We start from the raw sequence: 19,926 nt of genomic DNA on the forward strand, positions 1-19,926 counted from the left end.
CCTTTCATGGATCTTGGAAGTGTGAATGTACTGAATGCCAATGGAGGCCTATCTGAAGCCTTTCTCAGCCATCAGCTTTCAACTAAAATATCTTCATTTGTGTTCCGAATATGAACGGAGGTCTGACGGGTGTCGAACGACATGAGGGTGAGTAATTAATGACAGAATTTTCATTTTTGGGTGAACTAACCCTTTAAGATAGATTTAGTTTAAACTCCGTCAGAACTTTAGAACAAATGAATCAGTTGTTGCATTAGTTTTATAATCTTTGAATGAATCACCCTCTAATATTCATATTATAAGTACAATAATTAAAAAATCATGGGTTTTCACTCTGTTGTTGTAACCTTACTGTAGGTAATAATTAGCTCTTACAAGCCATATAGCATCATAACTAAATAATTCAAAGGATTTCAATATTGAAATATACAAAATAATGTCTTTCGTGGCAGCTGATATTTGTATCCTCACTTTTGAGAAGCACCCATCAAGTCAGTAAGTTGAACTGGACAACCGGATCATGCTTGAGTCATTCAATTGTGTCGGTTCTTTTTAATGAACCAGTTAATTGTTCACACAAATCTTATCATATGGGTATGGCTTCTGAAAAATTCTAATAACCATACGGACAGCTTTTAGTATGCATTTTTGTATGAGAAAAATCTTGCATTATGCTTATTAAAGCTAATGTGTGCTCAACATGAAGGAAAACATGGCCCTCAGGTTACGCTAAATATCAATTTTTATTCTTAAAAACCATACACGATACTCGACAAGTTTAAAATGTAAGTTGAATCACGATATCCATTTACATTGCGCAAGATAAACAGACATGTTCTTTTATTTCCAAACGTTAAGATAAAAAAAAAAAAACAGATCCTTAAAACAGATGGATAAACATTCATTCCCATTATAGGAAGACGCTATAGAAAAAAAAGTTATGGATTATTTTACTATATATGCTCTAAATTGCAAACTCAAGCAGGTTTTTTTTTTTCATTTAATAAACATGAAAAAAAAATGAAATAACTTATTAAAAGAAAAAAAAAAGTGCAGTTGCAATGACTGAACAAAACCGAATCCCTTTCTCCTGTTCTTCTTTATCTCTTCTCCTTTATTACACCCTTAAATGAACCAACGAATGAAGAGAAGCAACAGTCAGAACTGGAACCCGCTGCCAAAAAAATTAAGTCTACGCCTAAACATTACAAAAAACACAAAACATGTTAGTATTTTGACCATAAGTTTCATGCTATAAGCCACCCTGAGTATTATATTACTTGGAGAACCAATCACGACCCTTGTTTAAAGAGTACCCGCCCCCCCTCCCATGAATATAATTTATGTAAAATCCCTGTAGGTCTGGTTCAGCAGGTTGAGATGTTCTCATTTCCGCATAAAAATACAATTTATTTATATGGTCTGTATCAAAACGTTCCTTGGGAATCTGAAATAAAGTACCCTGTGCTGTGATACCAGTGTTACACGCATGATTTTTTTTTTTTTTGAAAATTCTTCTTGTTGATTCCTTTGTGTTTCCAGTACTTCAGGTCTTAAATATATCCTACAAACAATTGCAGCAATATTTTCTTAACTGATAGCAATCTTTATGGAATATGAAGGAGCAAAAAAAAGAAAAGAAAAAAAGAAGTACAAACTTTGTCATTTTCAGATGACCATCAAACCAAAACACTTAAGGAAATTCAAAGAAAGAAAGAAAAAAAAGAAAGAAACAATTTTTGAAAACAGTTCACTCTTTTTCCTTGCTTTATTTTTCCTTTTGACCGAGACAACAATTTACTACCTAAAAAGACAATCTTAAGTTAAACTCTTTACTTTTTAAATCATTGCATCCTTTTCAATTCAATTTTCTAGTTGTTGTTGTTTTTTCAGCCTGAGTAAACAAACATGATACATTGGCAGGAACTTAAATGTCATTGTTGAACTGACTGTGGACCGTTTCAAATAGTTAAATCAGAGATCATGATTTCACGATCATAGTATCAGAGATGCGTTCATTCTTTAAAAGGCTGACCTGGAGTGGCCTCCACTTCAAAAATCACACCGTTAAAAGCCTGAAGACTCCAGCCATTTCACACAATTCAACTTCCAAATGAGAATGAGACATGGAATCTTGAAACTTAAAAAACAAAACAAAAACTAACAACTTTAAGGGGTGAAATAGTAAGTATGAGAGGAGATGTAAGGACAGAGATCATCTACGGCTCCCTTCAATCACCAGTCCAATGAAAAAAAAAAACCTCCCATGGACCTCAATACCTTCTCTGCTATACAAGCCTTAGTGTTTTCTATTTGGCTAGAAGGTTCTATGTATCTACAAATATATAACAAATAAAACTTGCAGGCAAAAATTGTTCGGTTTCCATAGAAACACCCTTTTTTTCCTGAAAATACAGCAGTATCTGAAATATTTCTCTTTATTTCATTTGTCCCCATTTCTCTGCATCAGGAAGCTCTTCCACCAACAAACAGAAGAAAAAAAAGTATCTACAAACTTTGTAAACAGACCTGTGTCTTCCAAAAAACATAAATAATTCAAAATATTAACAGCCAAATGATGCAGAAATCAGTGTTTGAATAAGCAAAGGACAAAAAGAACAAATGTACAACACCATCCAGATAAAGAGAAGCAAAAGCTAAGAGCTAAGCTCCCGAGAGATCCTTGGCTCCGCCCCTCTCATCCAATGAGTTCTCCTGGCTTTAGTCTCTGCGGAGACGAGCAGGTGGTGTGTGTCGTACCGAGGGGCGGAGCTGATCAAAGGGACGTCTCTAGGCTGTGCATGGGGCTCCCGGGAGTCGAGGGTGTGGCGGGCTTGCTGGGATCCAAGAAGAGGTGGATGCCGCTGTCTACGGCGTTATTGTTCTGATTGGGCGAGGGCGGGGGAGGAGGCGTGGGTGTGGCGTTTCTCTTAGTGGGGGCGTCGTCCTCCGCGTCAGTGTCGTCGATGAGGGGGATGTGGGGTTCCGAGTCCTCTATCCGGAACTCCGGATGGGTCATAAAGTTGTGGATGGAGCTACGAGACTCTGGCTTCTCCAGGCCCTCATAGGGCGACAGCGAGCTGCGGAATGCATTCACCACTCGGATCTGTGGGAGAACGGGACGCAAAGTCAGCATTGCCGCTTGCAAAGATCTACGGCTCGTTTGCACACACGTACACAACAGGCATACAAAGTCAAACATCACATCACATCTTTTTTTTTTTTTTTTTTTTTATAAGTAAAGGTTAAACCAAAGGCCAAATGGACTGGTTTTAATTGATGAGTGGAGAGCAGTGAGGTTAGCGCACCAAAACCGTCTGAGAGAGAGAGAGAGAGTGTGTGTGTGTGTGAGCGGTCAGATGTCGTGCAACTTAGAGAGAGGACGAAACTCTTGAAAACCTGATGCTTGTGTTACGGTGAGCTTATCCTCTGACCGAGGGACGGAAAATCCTCTTTTCTCAGGATTGAGAAGTAACAGATGTACCAAACTGGAAAGAACTTAGGCGTCTTCCCAGTTGTAAAAAAAATCACAGATAGCCAATTATTCAAAATGCAAATGAGAGAGAGAAAGAAAACAGGAGACAGGAGAAGAGAAAGAGGACATGGTAACCCCAGAGGACACAGCTCAACACATGAGGTTAATATTTTTGGGCATGCTTGTATTGGTGGGGGAGGGATCAATCACTTATTATGTTGTGAAGTAGAGACGCAAACCTTTAAAGCAGCCAAGCAAGTTTAAGCTAACCAGCACAAGTAAATTCACAAACGGTCTAGAGACTGGACCCATGCAGAGCAGCGCTACCTTGTGTTTCAACAGAGGTAAACCTTTGAGTATAGCCCATGACACATTTCACAGAATCTAAGAAGGAATATGCGGCAGTCAGTGTCGTAGCGTTTTCAACTCGGTTTCCCAATGTCCAATATCCATTTCATTAGCAAGACTAAAACAAAAAGACAAAATACAAAGTGCCCTGAACAGAGAAAAGGGGGTTGAGGACAGCCAGGACCTGATGAAAGATGGAAATATTGATGTGGTTAGAATTGTGCTGAAAGACAAACAGAAACAACATGATTCCACCAGCTTTTCCTCCATTCGCAGATCATCCCTGTAAAATAACAAAGTTACATAAAAAAAGACAGACAGCGAGAGAGAGAATGATAAAACTGGCACTGAGTAGAGTATGAAAGAGTGTGAGAACCACGTCGAGTACGGACAGTAACGGCAAGAATGAGCGATACCACAGGAAAGGTGACGGACAGCAGGATTACAGAAACGTCATTTGCGGCTATGATCCTACAGACACCCGAGATACTTACCAGAACGACGCCTTTAAAATGTCCCACAAACCCATTCACAAGACCAATTTGGTGCGATTGGTCGGGTTATCAGTGTGACCATGGGCGTATACTCAAAACATTTACACGCAGAAGACTAGCAGCCTGGAGAGCACGCGCAGGGCTGCAGACACACCAGACGGTATTAGACAAACGACTCTTCGTCGGTGAAACCCAGCCAAAGCCATCAAACACAGACACAGATACCTCAACCTTAACACTTAAAATACACAGCCGTTAACATTGAGAAGCGATGTGGAGATACAATTCGTTTTGAACGAGGAAGCGAGAGAGAAGGAAGGACATTAGGAGAATGAAGACCGTTAGGCGAGAGGAGGAAATGTTAATTGTCATGCACTAATAAACACGCACTCACACCCGACAGTGGCAGAAGCGGTGTTGAAGGCAGTAGCAGGAGATAAGGCTACATGTGTAGGGCTAGAAACATTGGTTACATCGTGCTGTTGGCTGGTGCTGGAGGGCTGGCGCCTGACGGCCGCCTGAAAGGAAATTCCGCTCTGGAACGCACTCACTACATCCATCTGGAAGGAATCAGAGAGTGTGATAGGCCCAGAGAACGCACAGGAGAGAGAAAGACAGAGTCAGAGGAAGAAGAGAGAAAAGAGAAGGGATAGAGGAAGAAGGGCACCCATATAAAGAAGAGAGAGACAGAGAATAGCTGAGAGAGAGAAAGAAAAAAAAGGCACTGAATTAAAAGAACCTGACCTGACATTTGCCTTTAGCATTGATCGGCTTATTGCACTGATAAACTGCATTAATAAACCCTCTTCCACCAGTATAAGGTCACCATAAGTGGTGGATCGATTGGAGGGTTTATTAACTCAAACCATAAGCAGAGAAATGGAAATAAAAATCGAAAATTGATTCAGCAAGACGGGCATTTGGGCTTCTGAGCTCGGGCAGAGGGGACTGCGGAGTTGTGCGGTTTTCGAGAGGTTACCTGAGTCTGAATGCGGTTGAGGCCTCTGAACCAAAGGATCTGCCCCCTGCGGAGCTCTCGCTCAGCATGGTCGATTTCCTCCATGTCATCCAGCTCGTCCAACTCCTCATCGGGGATTTCCTCCTTCTGCGTGCCGTGGCCAGCGCTCTTCAGGAACTTCAGCCGACTCGTGGGGACCGAGGAAATGAGCTGAATGAGAGCATAGATATATATCAAGTGGCCACAGGAAGAAGAAAAAAACAAAATGCTCTCAGTCAGGCAATTTAACTCACTGCCATTAGGTGGCACTGCTCTATTACTATTGAGTATTAGTGTTACAGGCTACAAGGAGGAATAGTCAAATAATGCTCACCTGTCCCCAGAGTAGACATCCAAAGCCCAAGAAGACACACCATAGCCACTGTTCAATGTTCAGCCCCACGCAGCTGAATGGCTTTCCTCCAAACTGCACGATCACAATCTGAGGGAGGTTAAGTGTCATTTTTATCACATTTTTTTTCAAAAAAAATCACACTAGCATTTTAATTCGGAAGTATCTATTTCTGTTTAAATAGTCAGCGTGCTCTGTTTATGGACTCACTGTATACCTGAATAACAAAAGTCCCAAAGACGATGGTACAGAAGATCAAATTGTTGAAAATGCCTTCAAAGACGTTTCGTTCCCCATGGATCTTCCGTGCATTGATTTCGTTAAACAGCTGCATCATCACAAAGGTGTTGAAGACGATGGTGTAGTGCTCGGAGGGGGGAGCGTGAAGAGGGGCATTACGCCCACTGTCAATGTCGAAAATCTTCTCACCTGAAAGTAAAGACATTGCGGTGTTAGAAACCATAACAGAATACATTACAATAGATAGGGTACAGTCAACTGGCTTATAAAACGATTCAGAATAACAATTGTTGGCTTTTATTTACATTATTTTAAAGGGATGGTTCACCCGAAAATGAAAATCCTCACCCTTGAGTTGTTCCAAACCTGTATGAATTTCTTACTTCGCCTGAAAACAAAGGAAGACATTTGGAAGAATGTTTGTAAACATGAAGATCTCGGGTTAGTATCCCCCCCACTATGGAAGTCAATGGCTGCCGAGATCTGCTTGGTTACAAACATTCTTCCAACCATCTTCCTTTGTGTTCAGCATAACAAAGAAATGTATACAGGTTTGGAACAACTTGAGCGTGACTAAAAGATTTTTGGGTGAACTATCCCATTATCCCTTTTCTCCCTTTGCTTTACACCATTTTAATGTGCTTGAATCAGTCGGTTTAATCACTGTTGCTTGAACATGCGCTTGTTCTTACCAGCAAAGAGAAGAGTGAAGATGATGGTGAGCTGGTAGACTCCATGGCCCAATATGTTTTTCATCATTGTCCTGGAGATGAGGGGTTTATTACGGCCGTAAGGCTTCCTCAGCAGAAGAGATTCAGTTGGGGGTTCAGTGGCCAAGGCCAAAGAGGCAAATGTGTCCATAATCAGATTTACCCACAACATCTGTACAGCTTTCAAAGGAGAGTCCTGGGAGAGTGAGAGAGAACAGGAGGTGACCGTTCTGACCTCATTCACTGTAACGTTCAAAAACACCCTCTCAGAGTACTGACTTTTTGCATTTTGTTTTTCAAGGGAAATCAGCATTTAAACATGAGAATACGGAGCTGAAAAATAGTCCGATTTAACACAAAGCACAGAACTACATGAATTAGAGCTGCTGAAATTCAGGTGGAGTCTGCGAGCACAAATAGTGAGGGCCTGCTCATGAACAGTATCCAGGGAAAATTACATACGAAACAAGCAGAACACCTAAGGCTTAAGGCCACGTCCAGCCTTTGGCAACTGACAGCAATGCAAAGCGCAAATGTAATCCTCTCATTCATTATGCAATAATACAGGACCTCAACTGCAATCAGCCCGACTATCATTCCATTTAACAGAAGCGATGCTGGCTCATTTCGGACCGGTGCTTTTGTCTGTGGACAGCAGTGCCAGATCCCATGCTGACTGCATCCAAGTCTTCATGCCTCAGACTAACAATTTCCAATCACTTTACGCAGGATGGGTAGCAATCAGCAGCTTCCATCAGCCACCACGGTGCATCTGTTAAGATGCAATCCTTTGCGCAGAACTGCCCTATTTAGCTTAGCAGCTCGGTCAGCCACAGCATTATTGTGCTTCATGGTAGAAGAGAGGTTTTTTTAGTGATACCTGTGTGATGCAAGCTCCGGTGAAGGCCACGATCACAGCCACCACATTGACAGTGAGCTGGAACTGGAGGAATTTCGAAATGCTGTCGTACACGTTACGCCCCCACATGACTGCCTTGACAATGCTGCTGAAGTTGTCATCAGTGAGGATGATATCGGAGGCTTCTTTAGCCACGTCTGTGCCTGCAATGCCCTGAAAATAACAAGCACACAATAAAAAAGCCATTCAAATCAAAATCTAGTGCACAGAATCCTTATAGAATTCATTTTTTTCTGTAGCCACGTCAGGTAGACCCACATACCATGGCAAACCCAACATCGGCCTTTTTTAAGGCAGGGCCATCATTGGTGCCGTCTCCTGTTACCGCCACAACCTGCCTCTGCTCCAAAACAGTGCTGTCAATTATACCTGAAGAAAAAGACATTGGTCAAGACAAACGGCACAACATTAGAGACACTTTTTAAACACAGAATTAATCGCTCATACTGTAGGAGCGAGTCTCTGAGCACCTTTGACTAGTGTATGCTTGTCTGTTGGCGAAGATCTCGCCAGCACCCGGAGTTTAGGCCATATTTTATCAATCCGCTCTTGTTCAATCTGAAAAAAATAAATAAAGTAATCATATTATGAGCTTGTTAACTTCTGTGTTTGTGTGAAAAGTCCTGCCATTAATAGACCGTGCCTCTCACCTCTCCCTTTTCATTACGGATCCGGCGGTTGAACTCTTTGCCCTCCAAGCAGAGGAAGTCATCTCCTGCCTGCAGAATGCCACATTTAGCTGCTATAGCACGGGCAGTGTTAAGGTTGTCCCCGGTGACCATGCGCACTGTGATTCCAGCACGCTGGCACTTTTTAATGGCATCAGGGACCTGAGCAGGAAAGAATAAGTGAGTATGACCGAGAGAGGTTATTATCAGGGATGAGCGCAGTGACTAATATCATAAACATTTAAATGGAAATTTTATAACCGACAAGTCGACTAGACTAGTTTAAGTCAGTGTGTTAAGGTATTGTTGTTTCGTTACCACGGTAACCACACCTGCGTGTCAGGGTTTGAGCGTGCTTCTTGTGTATGGAATGTATCTGTACATGACGGGAGGCAAAATTGCAAGATAACCTTGACGTGAACTGACAACTATACATTATTTAAGCATATTCTCTTCGTTGGGATGTTGATATAGCAATTGGTCAAGTGTCATGCAAGTTTCATTCATGATGTTTCTCCTTTAATCCGATATACAATTTCATACCGTATTGTTCCTCATAATCGGTAGTATAACAAGCCTATAGCCAAAGCAAGCTTAATTAATATATGCAAGTTTAAAATGACACAAGAAAACGGAAAAGTCTCATCTTGCTCTTTTTTGAGTGGACATTTCTTTGAGTGAAGACGAACGCATGCAAAATTTGAGGTAAAACTAAATTATTTTGTTTTCCACTGCAGGTATACACTTTTCAAAATAATATATTAATTTAAAAAATGTAACATTAACTTGATAATTTAAACATAGCCTTTGTATGAAATATATGGCAAAACATTAAATGTGCAGAACACATTTACTAGCAGCAGCAGTTTTATCAACTAGTCGACTAGTCTCGCACATCCCTATTATCACATTTTAATGAGTCTCTTTCTCAAAATTAAAATGGTTATGCATTTCTATGGTTGAATTTTACTAGGGCTGCAACAAACTATTATTTAGATAACTGATTGATCTGTCGATTATTTCTTTCTTTGATTAATTAGGGAAAAATAATGATTTACCATTAAAAAATTATTTCCATCATTTACAAAATTGATATTCCATATCCTGTCTAATGTTGTCCTCCAAAGAACGTACAAGACAATGAAAAAAAATATGGTGAATGCATCTAGGTATGCCATGTGCAATTTAACATTATGCAGGGTTAAAAATAAACTGATTTATTACCATTTGAAAGTAGAAATTATTGACTAAATTATATTAAAGAAAAACAAAAGCACACACTAAAAAGGTTGGAGAAACAGACATCTGAATATATTACATAATATTACACAATATTAGTGTTACTCCTCTCATTAAAGAAGTACAATTCATTTTAGCCTTAAATGTAATGTCTTTAAATGTAAACAATAAATATTTTAGAAAAAATAATATTTTATTCAGAATGATTGCACTCCTATTATATTGTGCTGAACTTGCAGGACAAGTCTTTAAGGCAAAATGGAAATACTTAATAAGGGTATAACCGTAAAATGTAAGTTATGCACTAAGGGAAACAAGTTAAACTTGTCATAAATAGCTAAGGCTTGTACCTCTGGTCTGACTGGGTCTTCAATGCCAACGACACATACACAGGTGAGCCTGCTAAGGATTTCGTTCTCGTTATCCCAATCTGGTTCTCCTTCAGAAACAGGGAAGTCCCTGTAGGCCAGACAGATGGTCCTCAGGCCCTCAGAGGCCATAGGCTCGATCACTCTCTTCACCATGTCATCTCGGTCTCTGGGCCGGAAAACCTTTGACTCACCCGACGCTGTCAGGATTTTAAAACACCTGTGTGAGGAGAGAGCAGGTAAGATATTGCAGATGCCCAACAGCAGACAGCAACTGATCCATTCGAGTAATTTCTCAGGGGAAATCTATCAGTAACACAGGCTTGGGGCTTTGGAGGGGGAGGTGAAGCATTTGATCTGCCAATCAAGTTCGCTGACACTACTACAATGTGTTACTCATCCTGTGAGATGCAAAGATGTGAACTGGTGCCAAGCGATTAACAATGACCAAAAAATGCATTTATGATTGAGCATGGCATACTTCTTCAGCAAAATCTCGGAGGCTCCTTTGCTGAACATCCGGAAGCTTCCGTCAGCATTCTTTAGCACGGTGCTCATGGATTTCCTGACGGAGTTGAAGGTGTAGACCTTGTAAAGCTTCTCTTCAGGGATTTCGTTGCGGATTGCTTGATAGTCTTTTTTCAAGTCCAAGGCAAAGCCCAGCAAGGCACATTCAGTTTTGTTGCCCACCTGACGATTTAGGCCTCCCTCCTTCTCAGGGGACTGGAAGAAAAGATTAACTAGTTAAAAATCATAAAAACTATGATATGAAATATGCTTTAAAACATCTTACAAAAGGTTTTTAATCCAGCCACTGGTCCTAAATTGCCCAAATCAATAATAGTAAAAGATACTGCATTATGACATACTGTTATTTCATACTGTTATAGTATTAATTCATATTTTGAATGAGCTTTTTCATTTTAGGTTTAAATCGAGTCACTATTGACTGACAATGTGTAGTTAAAAATGTTCCAAAAAAAAAAATGAAATTAACAATTGGGGAAAAAAATGGGTATTGTTTGTTTAGGGACTCACCATGATTTTGGTGGTGTAAGCACAGTTGACACTAATGCCCAGTGTGAGCAGGTCTACGATGACGGCAGGAACGACATCAGGCTCAGGGACTTTCTTGTAGAACTTGTCAGCGATATGGACCTGAACAACTTTCATCCGGTTCATAGTCAGAGTCCCTGTCTTATCCGAACAGATGGCTGTGGCATTGCCCATGGTTTCACAGGCATCAAGATGCCTTACCAAATTATTGTCTTTCATCATTTTCTGAAATACAGCAGCAAAGTAAAACAATGAAAAAAATTTAGGTTGGCAGGGGGGGGGGGGGGGGGTGATAGACAGATAAACAATAAACAGATTGAGCGCAAGATTAAACAGGAAAGTCCACTAATCCCCAATTAAATGGCAGAAATCCAGTGAAGTAATATTACTGTAACAGCTACAAGGGGCGGGTAATAAATGCGAAGGGATATGTGAAAAGAGATGGCAAATCATGATTATTAGATCAGCATATACTGTACATTGTCAGAACAAATGGCTAACGTCAGCCAGAAAAGACACGCCATGAAAACCATGAAGATTTAAACCAAAGATGCAGGGTCATACTTTGACAGAGTAAGCCAGCGAGATGGTTACAGCCAGCGGAAGACCCTCAGGGACGGCCACCACCAGCACGGTCACACCGATGATAAAGAACTTAACAAAGAACTGGATGTAGACGGGCGTGCATTCTTTTTCCCAAGGAAGTCCCTGGACCCAGAAAGTGTCCACCACAAACAGAACCACCAAGATGATCACTGTGATGGCTGACATCACGAGACCTGCACAGAGACACGTACATTAACACCTCTAAAGCCCATGTTGCACACAGCAAAAACCATTACCACTGGGAGATTGACTGTTAGGCTTCGAGATCTCCCGAAGTCGCTTGACAAATGCGGTTTTCTGTTCTGTTGACATACAGTATTTCCTATTGAAGGCACTATTTTTAAATAGTGAAACTATTGTTAGTCAGTTCCAGAAGGTATTAGGGGTTATTTTTTCATTCTAGAGAGCATTTGATTGGACACAAATCTGTGTAATGCAGGATGAGTCATCAACATATTTGGCTAGTTTTTCCAGAAGAGAAAGACTGTAGATTTAAAATGCATCTACAGTGAGGAAAATAAGTATTTGAACACCCTGCTATTTTGCAAGTTCTCCCACTTAGAAATCATGGAGGGGTCTGAAATTGTCATCGTAGGTGCATATCCACTGTGAGAGACATAATCTAAAAATAAAAATCCAGAAATCACAATATATAATTTTATAACTATTTATTTGTATGATACAGCTGCAAATAAGTATTTGAACACCTGAGAAAATCAATGTTAATATTTGGTACAGTAGCCTTTGTTTGCAATTACAGAGGTCAAACGTTTCCTGTAGTTTCACACCAGGTTTGCACACACTGCAGGAGGGATTTTGGCCCACTCCTCCACACAGATCTTCTTTAGATCAGTCAGGTTTCTGGCCTGTCGCTGAGAAACACGGAGTTTGAGCTCCCTCCAAAGATTCTCTATTGGGTTTAGGTCTGGAGACTGGCTAGGCCATGCCAGAACCTTGATATGCTTCTTACAGAGCCACTCCTTGGTTATCCTGGCTGTGTGCCTCGGGTCATTGTCATGTTGGAAGACCCAGCCTCGACCCATCTTCAATGCTCTAACTGAGGGAAGGAGGTTGTTCCCCAAAATCACGCAATGCATGGCCCCGGTCATCCTCTCCTTAATACAGTGCAGTCGCCCTGTCCCATGTGCAGAAAAACACCCCCAAAGCATGATGCTACCACCCCCATGCTTCACAGTAGGGATGGTGTTGTTGGGTAGGTACTCATCATTCTTCTTCCTCCAAACACGTTTAGTGGAATTATGACCAAAAAGTTCTATTTTGGTCTCATCTGACCACATGACTTTCTCCCATGACTCCTCTGGATCATCCAAATGGTCATTGGCAAACTTAAGACGGGCCTGGACATGTGCTGATTTAAGCAGGGGAACCTTCCGTGCCATGCATGATTTCAAACCATGACGTCTTAGTGTATTACCAACAGTAACCTTGGAAACGGTGGTCCCAGCTCTTTTCAGGTCATTGACCAGCTCCTCCCGTGTAGTTCTGGGCTGATTTCTCACCTTTCTTAGGATCATTGAGACCCCATGAGGTGAGATCTTGCATGGAGCCCAAGTCCAAGGGAGATTGACAGTCATGTTTAGCTTCTTCCATTTTCTAATGATTGCTCCAACAGTGGACCTTTTTTCACCAAGCTGCTTGGCAATTTCCCCGTAGCCTTTTCCAGCCTTGTGGAGGTGTACAATTTTGTCTCTAGTGTCTTTGGACAGCTCTTTGGTCTTGGCCATGTTAGTAGTTGGATTCTTACTGATTGTATGGGGTGGACAGGTGTCTTTATGCAGCTAACGACCTCAAACAGGTGCATCTAATTTAGGATAATAAATGGAGTGGAGGTGGACATTTTAAAGGCAGACTAACAGGTCTTTGAGGGTCAGAATTCTAGCTGATAGACAGGTGTTCAAATACTTATTTGCAGCTGTATCATACAAATAAATAGTTAAAAAATCATAAATTGTGATTTCTGGATTTTTTTTTTTTAGATTATGTCTCTCACAGTGGACATGCACCTACGATGACAATTTCAGACCCCTCCATGATTTCCAAGTGGGAGAACTTGCAAAATAGCAGGGTGTTCAAATACTTATTTTCCTCACTGCACCTGCTGCTGGGAGGACTTTTAGGAGGACACTATAGGGCTGTCAACGAATATTCTAAATTCGAATATATATATATATATATATATATATATATATATATATATATATATATATATATATATATATATATATATATATATATATATATATATATATATATATATATATATATATATATATATATATATATATATATATATATATATATATATATTCGAATAGTTTAAAAAAACGAATTTCGAAGGTGAAAATGAATATTCGAATTTTTAAAAAAAGTGGAAAAAAACGACCCGCGGTAGTAGAGCCGTGGCTGTCTGCTTTGCGAGTTATACTTTCGCCTGGCTCCACAGCGTGAGCCTCCGCTGACTGCGCGCGCTCCTCCCCAAACGGACGAGGCGTTTATACTCGACGCGCTCGCCGTTGTGCTATTCTTTGAAACGACAGATGGCGACTCGGAGTAATTGTTCTATAAACCATCAGGAAAAAGCGTCGAGAAGAAGTGGGCTAATGTACACAGGTGATGATATTTATTTTAGTACACTTCACCGAAAACCACACTACAAAAGAATCATGTAAAACAGATCTAAATAAACCTTGATATTACTTGTGACACAGGAATGAAATGTAACGTTAACTTATACAACTAAATTTATGATCTCTTAAATGTTTCCTAATTTCACTAAACACTTTCGTGAGTTTTCACTTCGTTTCGTGAACTTTTCTTTATTAAACGGGTTTGTTTATGCTTTTGTAGGCTCATTTTGTAAATATAAGCAACTAATTTGTATGTGCAAACTGGACCAGCCTTACTTTGCATCGCCTGCCACAAGCTCTTTGTCTGCAACACGACAAGAGGCCATAACGGAGAAATTTATTTTGTTCATTTGTAAGACCATGAGACCGATCAGTGTCGTGGATGGGGCAGGCTTCAGGGAGTTCTGTAGGTACCGACTGAATAGATATTGCATGAATAAAGGATAAATGCACTGCTTCCACTGGTTTGATTATTTACCGTTTCATGTCAAGGAAAAGTTCCATGTTTAGCACAGCTCGCTCGGAGCGTTCAATATACTGTAAAACTTAAATTAATATTTGTTTCAATCACTGAATGAAGCCTGCTATATTTGGGACAAGAGTCACGACCTTAAATTGCTTGCACAAAACTCTTGATCAACACTCAAAATGTGTTTGTTCATTTAAACCGTTATGCGTAGAGAGCACGAGGGCGAGAGAGAGTGAGGTCGGCGGTCTTGGCCATTAGTTGTTTTACTTGTTTTTGTGTAGGTTGCCAAATATGTTTAAACTTAAATAGACTACGGACTACCTATACAAGTAGTTATGTCTCTTTGCATTAATTTGTCCTGTTATTGAAGTAATGCGTGTCATTGACAAAATGCGCAACCAGATGTTCGAATAGTTCGAATATTCGTGTTTTTTTTTTTTTAGAGGGAACAGTCGAACGTCATTTTTGAGCAATTTTGACAGCCCTAGGACACTATCATATAGATGCCCTCAAAGCGAACATGCTTACCTGCTTTTCCGATTTGGACCGCTAATTTGGTCAGCTTTCCTTGCAAGACCGATTTCTCTTTCTTTGGCAAGTTGGATTTTTTCTTCTCCTCACCATCAGCCCCTTCATCGCTGTTGAGAGGCTGCATCTCCATTGCAGCACCATCCTGGGCTTTAGCTACAAAGAAAAAGAGACAAAACATTGAATATGCAGTAGGCTCTGGAATTTAAGTATATCCCAGCTCTGACCACAGGAAATATTTTCTAATTCAATTGTGGTTCCCCGACGTGACAAATATAATTGAGAAGATTAATTATAATAGTGAATATAAATGAACGATAATTTTATTACAGTATGAAAAAACAGAGCTCGAGATCCTCCTCACATTTAAGAGCCACATGCAAACCCATGTGACCAAGTAACCTAGGAGACATAAAACCTCATCGCCACACTCAGATGTCCAGCCCATCACGCATTACTATTGGCTATAAAAGACGACACACACTTAGCCTGATCTCAAGGCCATCACTCTGCGTGCTGAAAGTACAGCCTGCCAGTGAGGTGACATCACACAAACAAAGAACTCAGCATGCATGCAATCATACAGACAAGCACGCAGCAGGGCATCTTCATCTATCGCTGCTGAAGCATGACAAAGTCGGCTTGTGTGCAGGATTTAACGGGTGTGTGATGTGAGGTAATGCGACTGCGTCTGAATTAGCGGGGGGTAAGGAGCGGCGTGGAACTGCTATTCTATGTGCTGTATTGCTGCGCCCTACTAACAGAGCTGTAACGCTAGTCTGGTGGATTAAAACTCATTTCTGGCAGGGTGATCTGTAGCCGGGAGTTCAATGAGCACAGGCGTGCTCTACTTTCTGAACACAGGGTGGCCTGAATGTGGACTCTGCCCTGCTTGGGTAGGTGATTTTAGATAATAAAAGGTTTGAAGGGAGATAGGTGCACATATCTGGACTGATCAGAGCTGCACACTGCTAGGTCGGGAAAATGTTTCCAGTGTTTTTAAAAGAAGTCTTTTATGCTTACCAAGGCTGCATATCATTGAAACAAAAATAGTAATATTGTGATATATTACAATTTAAAATAACTGATTATTAGTAATTTATCCCTGTGAGGGTAGGAATTACTCTTCAGTCTTCAGCTATTCATTATAATATGCTAATTTGGTGCTCAAGAAACATTTCTTATGAATGTTGAAATCGGTTGTGCGGCTTAATATTTGTATGGAAACAGTGATACATCTTTATTTAGGATTATTTGAATAGAAAGGTAAAAGGAACAGCATTTATTTGAACTCTTGAAAGTCTTCAGTGTCACTTTTGATCAAATTAATGTGTTCCAACAGAATAAAAGTATTTCTATTTCTAAAATCTTACTGACCCAAACTTTGAACAGTAGTGTAATAATCAGGCTCCAAAACACAATAAAAATGACACTACACACACGTCTGGTTTACTATCTTTGTGGGGACTCTCCATAGACGTAATGGTTTTTATACTGAACAAACTGTATATTCTATCCCTTTACACTAAACCTACCCATCACAGAAAACCTTCTGCATTTTTACATAAAAAAAAAACTCATTCTGTATTATTTATAAGCTTGTTTTCTTATGGGTGACCTCAATTTAGGTCCCCACGGTGACACGAATCCCCATGAGTCTGTGTGCATCCAAGTTGAAGTCCCCACTGGGATAGAATAACATGTACACAGACCTCACTAGTGTGGATAAGCTTTAATGAAGATCCAATAGCACTAATGGGTTAAGGCGATGGTTTTAATGCAGGCTGCAGCATGTAAGAGGGTAGCCAACTAAGCCAATATGGTGTTCATTATGTCATTAAGTCAATAGGGTTACTCACCTTTCTTTCTGTTCTCCACAGCGCCATCCTGCTTTTTATCTGTATGAACAGAGGAAGAGAAGCCACATGACAAACACTCACTAATTTATTCATTATTCACCATTATGCAAGTGACGGTTCTGCAGTGCACACTTAAACATATTTCCAATTATGCAAATCTTCTCTTTGATTTAACAGAAAGAGAAAAGGCCCTTGAATATTTACGAACAGATGTGTGCCACAACCTCATGAGGCTTGCAAAACCACTGCAGTGGCTAGACCACAAACGCACAAAATTGCAAAGAGGTGCACAGTCACTGAACAGCATCTTGGGGCCCAACCTCTGAAAGTACTGAAATATTAATGTATCTGCAGGCACTCATTTGGAGCTCCGACACGTGAATCACAGAATGCATTAAATGGCAGTTAGTTAATGGAGTGCACAAGAAATCGTTACATTTTTATATGAGTCACTGCTTCAGACATTTTATACCAGACAGAAAAATACTGCTAAATTAAAAAATGAAAAAAAAAAAAATCTCTTTTCTGAGATGGACAAAAGCACACTTTCATGCATGCACGCAGCCTATTCAATTCATCTCCCTGCAGCCACAGTGGCTACAGACTGAAAAGGCTACTGGTTAGTCTATTTTAGTTTCCGAGGCAGAATAAAATGACACCAAATAATACAGACAGCTTACTTTTCTTCTCTTTCTTTTTCTCTTTTTCTTTTTTCTTCTTTTCCTCCTCATCATCATCGTCCTCTTCTCCCGCCCCCAATAATGTGAAGATGATTCCAGTTTGGGAATTGACTCCGACAGCAGTGACCACCATTTTTCCAGAACCCTCCATGACATGAGTACCTGCAAAGAAGAGGGTGAGGTGAATAAGAGGGCCATGTCGTTCATTTCGGTGTTCTGGTAATGGTCCAAAACACAAATATGCGGAAGACTAAAAATGTGGCTTCAACCATCAAATAACACACAGGTCAGCTCTATGACAAATAACTACGTATCCAGAGTTTGGTTCACACATAACTTGCTCTCAAAATGTTGTGTTTGAGAAGGTAACAGTTTTTAACACTCTACAGGCAGGTCTACTGATTTTTATTAGGCTCTATGAGCACTAGTCAATGGCATTTTCTTAATGTGCTTTAAAATAAAATGGAAATGAGTGGCCATTTTTCTTCCCCCAACTCTGGTTTCAATGCAGCTCTCTACTATTATTGAGGCTTGAGGAGGGGGTCTATGAAAATAAAATTGTCAAGGAGAGGTTTCTGCTAGGGTAGACTCTGTATGCTAACGCAAGCTCTGCTGGAGGAGTGCCCACTCTGGCTCACAAATCCCCCTTCATCTCTTCTGGGATGGCACACAGCAATGTCATTCTATCAGAGGATCAACTAGCTTTCATAAAATGGGATTAGCTGAAGATGTGCAATAGCCAACATCTGAACTCCCAAGCTAGGCATCCATTTGGTTTGACTGAACTTTTGGGTAGAGGTGAGACAGAGGACTCAACAAACAAACAGAAAAAAAAAGGTTTGTTTAGCATTAACACTAATGATATGTTGCTGTGGATTGTATCTTCATGTCCCACCTGACAGCAGCATAGGATCTTTCTCCATCGATTTCTTCACATGGTCAGACTCTCCGGTTAAAGAGCTCTCATCTATTTTGAGGTCGTTGCCCTGGATGAGGACGCCATCAGCAGGCAGGAGGTCACCTGACAAAGAAGGTATCCCATCACAATAATGTTCATTTTTGTCAGCAATTTTTGGACTTATTTCAAGGTGACTATACAGGAAAAGGTAATAATCACTCAACACTAGTGAAATGTTAGACTGGTAGTCACATTTTTCTAAATGTCATACTGGCACTTTTGGCATCCCTCTAAAAAGTAAATCTCAGCATATTAATGTCAGCTTACCATATTTAATTTGTGCAATGTCCCCGACGACAATCTCGGCCACAGGGATCGGAATGACTTGCCCTCCCCGAACCACCGTAAACTTTTGCTCTTGTTCTATGCGGCTCTGTAAGCCACGAAATTGTTTCTCCTTGCTCCAGTCATTAAATGCCGTTACGAGCACCACACAAACAACAGACAGGAGGATCGCTGCTCCTTCTATCCATCCAGCGTCAGCTTCTCCTTCATCCTCTACTCCACCCGCTGCATTCCCGCAATCTGCACACACACACACACAATAAAAATCAGCTCAGAACAGCCTGAATGAGAGATGATAAGCTAGAAATAAAGCAGAAAGAAATAAATAGGTTACTTACTTTTACTTTCTGAATCAGGAGGTTTATAAAAAGAAAGGCCTAAAGAAACTATTGCTGCCACTTCCAAAATAATCAATGTTACGTCTTGTAATGCTTCCCATACTAACTGAAGAAAAGTTTTTGGCTTTTTCGGAGGTATAAAGTTCTGTCCAAATGTTTCTTTTCTTTTGTCAATATCTAAGGGCTGCCCACTTAATCCTGGAAGAAAAAGAGAGAGAAAGAAACACAACATTAATAATTCAAGCACACACAGCTCTTCTTATACAGCAGCATACGATACTTAATGAGATTCTATGAGAGTCAGGATAAGTGAGGAAGGAAAGACCTGTGGGTCAGCGACAGTAGCTTAGAGATAGCGTCTTCCCAGAATGAGACCAAAAGGTCACAGAGAATATTACAATTTAAAATAACCGTTTCCTGTTTGAATACATTTGTAAAATGTAATTTATTACTCTAGTATTCATTGTCAAATGATCTCACGGAAATCATTCTAATACGCTGATGTGATCATCAATGTTTAAAACAATCAAGGTAGCTGCTTAATATTTTTGTGGAAACCGTGTTACAATTTTTTCAGGATTGGTTAAAGAATAGAAAGTTCAAAAGAACAGCATTCAGCTGTCACACTTGATCAATTTAATGCATCCTTGGTGAATAAAAATATTCATTTTGGTCTCAAAACGACAGTA

General features: G+C 40.3%; 1 protein-coding gene across 2 annotated transcripts in view; it reads right to left on the minus strand.

The window, feature by feature from the left end:
• Positions 1-725: 725 nt before the first annotated feature.
• Positions 726-19,926, minus strand: part of atp2b1a (ATPase plasma membrane Ca2+ transporting 1a) — a 42,930-nt gene continuing 23,729 nt past the window's right edge. The window contains exons 3-22 of one of the 2 annotated variants that reach the window (XM_079817664.1): positions 19,238-19,435; positions 18,882-19,139; positions 18,552-18,677; positions 17,657-17,818; positions 16,977-17,015; positions 15,118-15,273; positions 11,431-11,645; positions 10,849-11,091; positions 10,292-10,533; positions 9,793-10,030; positions 8,186-8,365; positions 8,006-8,093; positions 7,798-7,904; positions 7,497-7,688; positions 6,599-6,812; positions 5,884-6,095; positions 5,649-5,756; positions 5,297-5,485; positions 4,791-4,877; positions 727-3,106 (exon numbers count right to left, since the gene is read on the minus strand). In XM_079817664.1, the coding sequence (XP_079673790.1) occupies positions 2,777-3,106; positions 4,791-4,877; positions 5,297-5,485; positions 5,649-5,756; positions 5,884-6,095; positions 6,599-6,812; positions 7,497-7,688; positions 7,798-7,904; positions 8,006-8,093; positions 8,186-8,365; positions 9,793-10,030; positions 10,292-10,533; positions 10,849-11,091; positions 11,431-11,645; positions 15,118-15,273; positions 16,977-17,015; positions 17,657-17,818; positions 18,552-18,677; positions 18,882-19,139; positions 19,238-19,435 (3,584 nt within the window). In that variant the 3' untranslated portion in view covers positions 727-2,776. Of the gene's footprint in view, positions 3,107-4,790; positions 4,878-5,296; positions 5,486-5,648; positions 5,757-5,883; positions 6,096-6,598; positions 6,813-7,496; positions 7,689-7,797; positions 7,905-8,005; positions 8,094-8,185; positions 8,366-9,792; positions 10,031-10,291; positions 10,534-10,848; positions 11,092-11,430; positions 11,646-15,117; positions 15,274-16,976; positions 17,016-17,656; positions 17,819-18,551; positions 18,678-18,881; positions 19,140-19,237; positions 19,436-19,926 lie in introns of both variants that reach the window. The other variant, XM_079817665.1, reaches the window with a different exon arrangement.

The sequence above is a fragment of the Gobio gobio genome (genome assembly GCF_949357685.1).
Source record: "Gobio gobio genome assembly, chromosome: 5".
Taxonomy (NCBI): Eukaryota; Metazoa; Chordata; class Actinopteri; order Cypriniformes; family Gobionidae; genus Gobio; species Gobio gobio.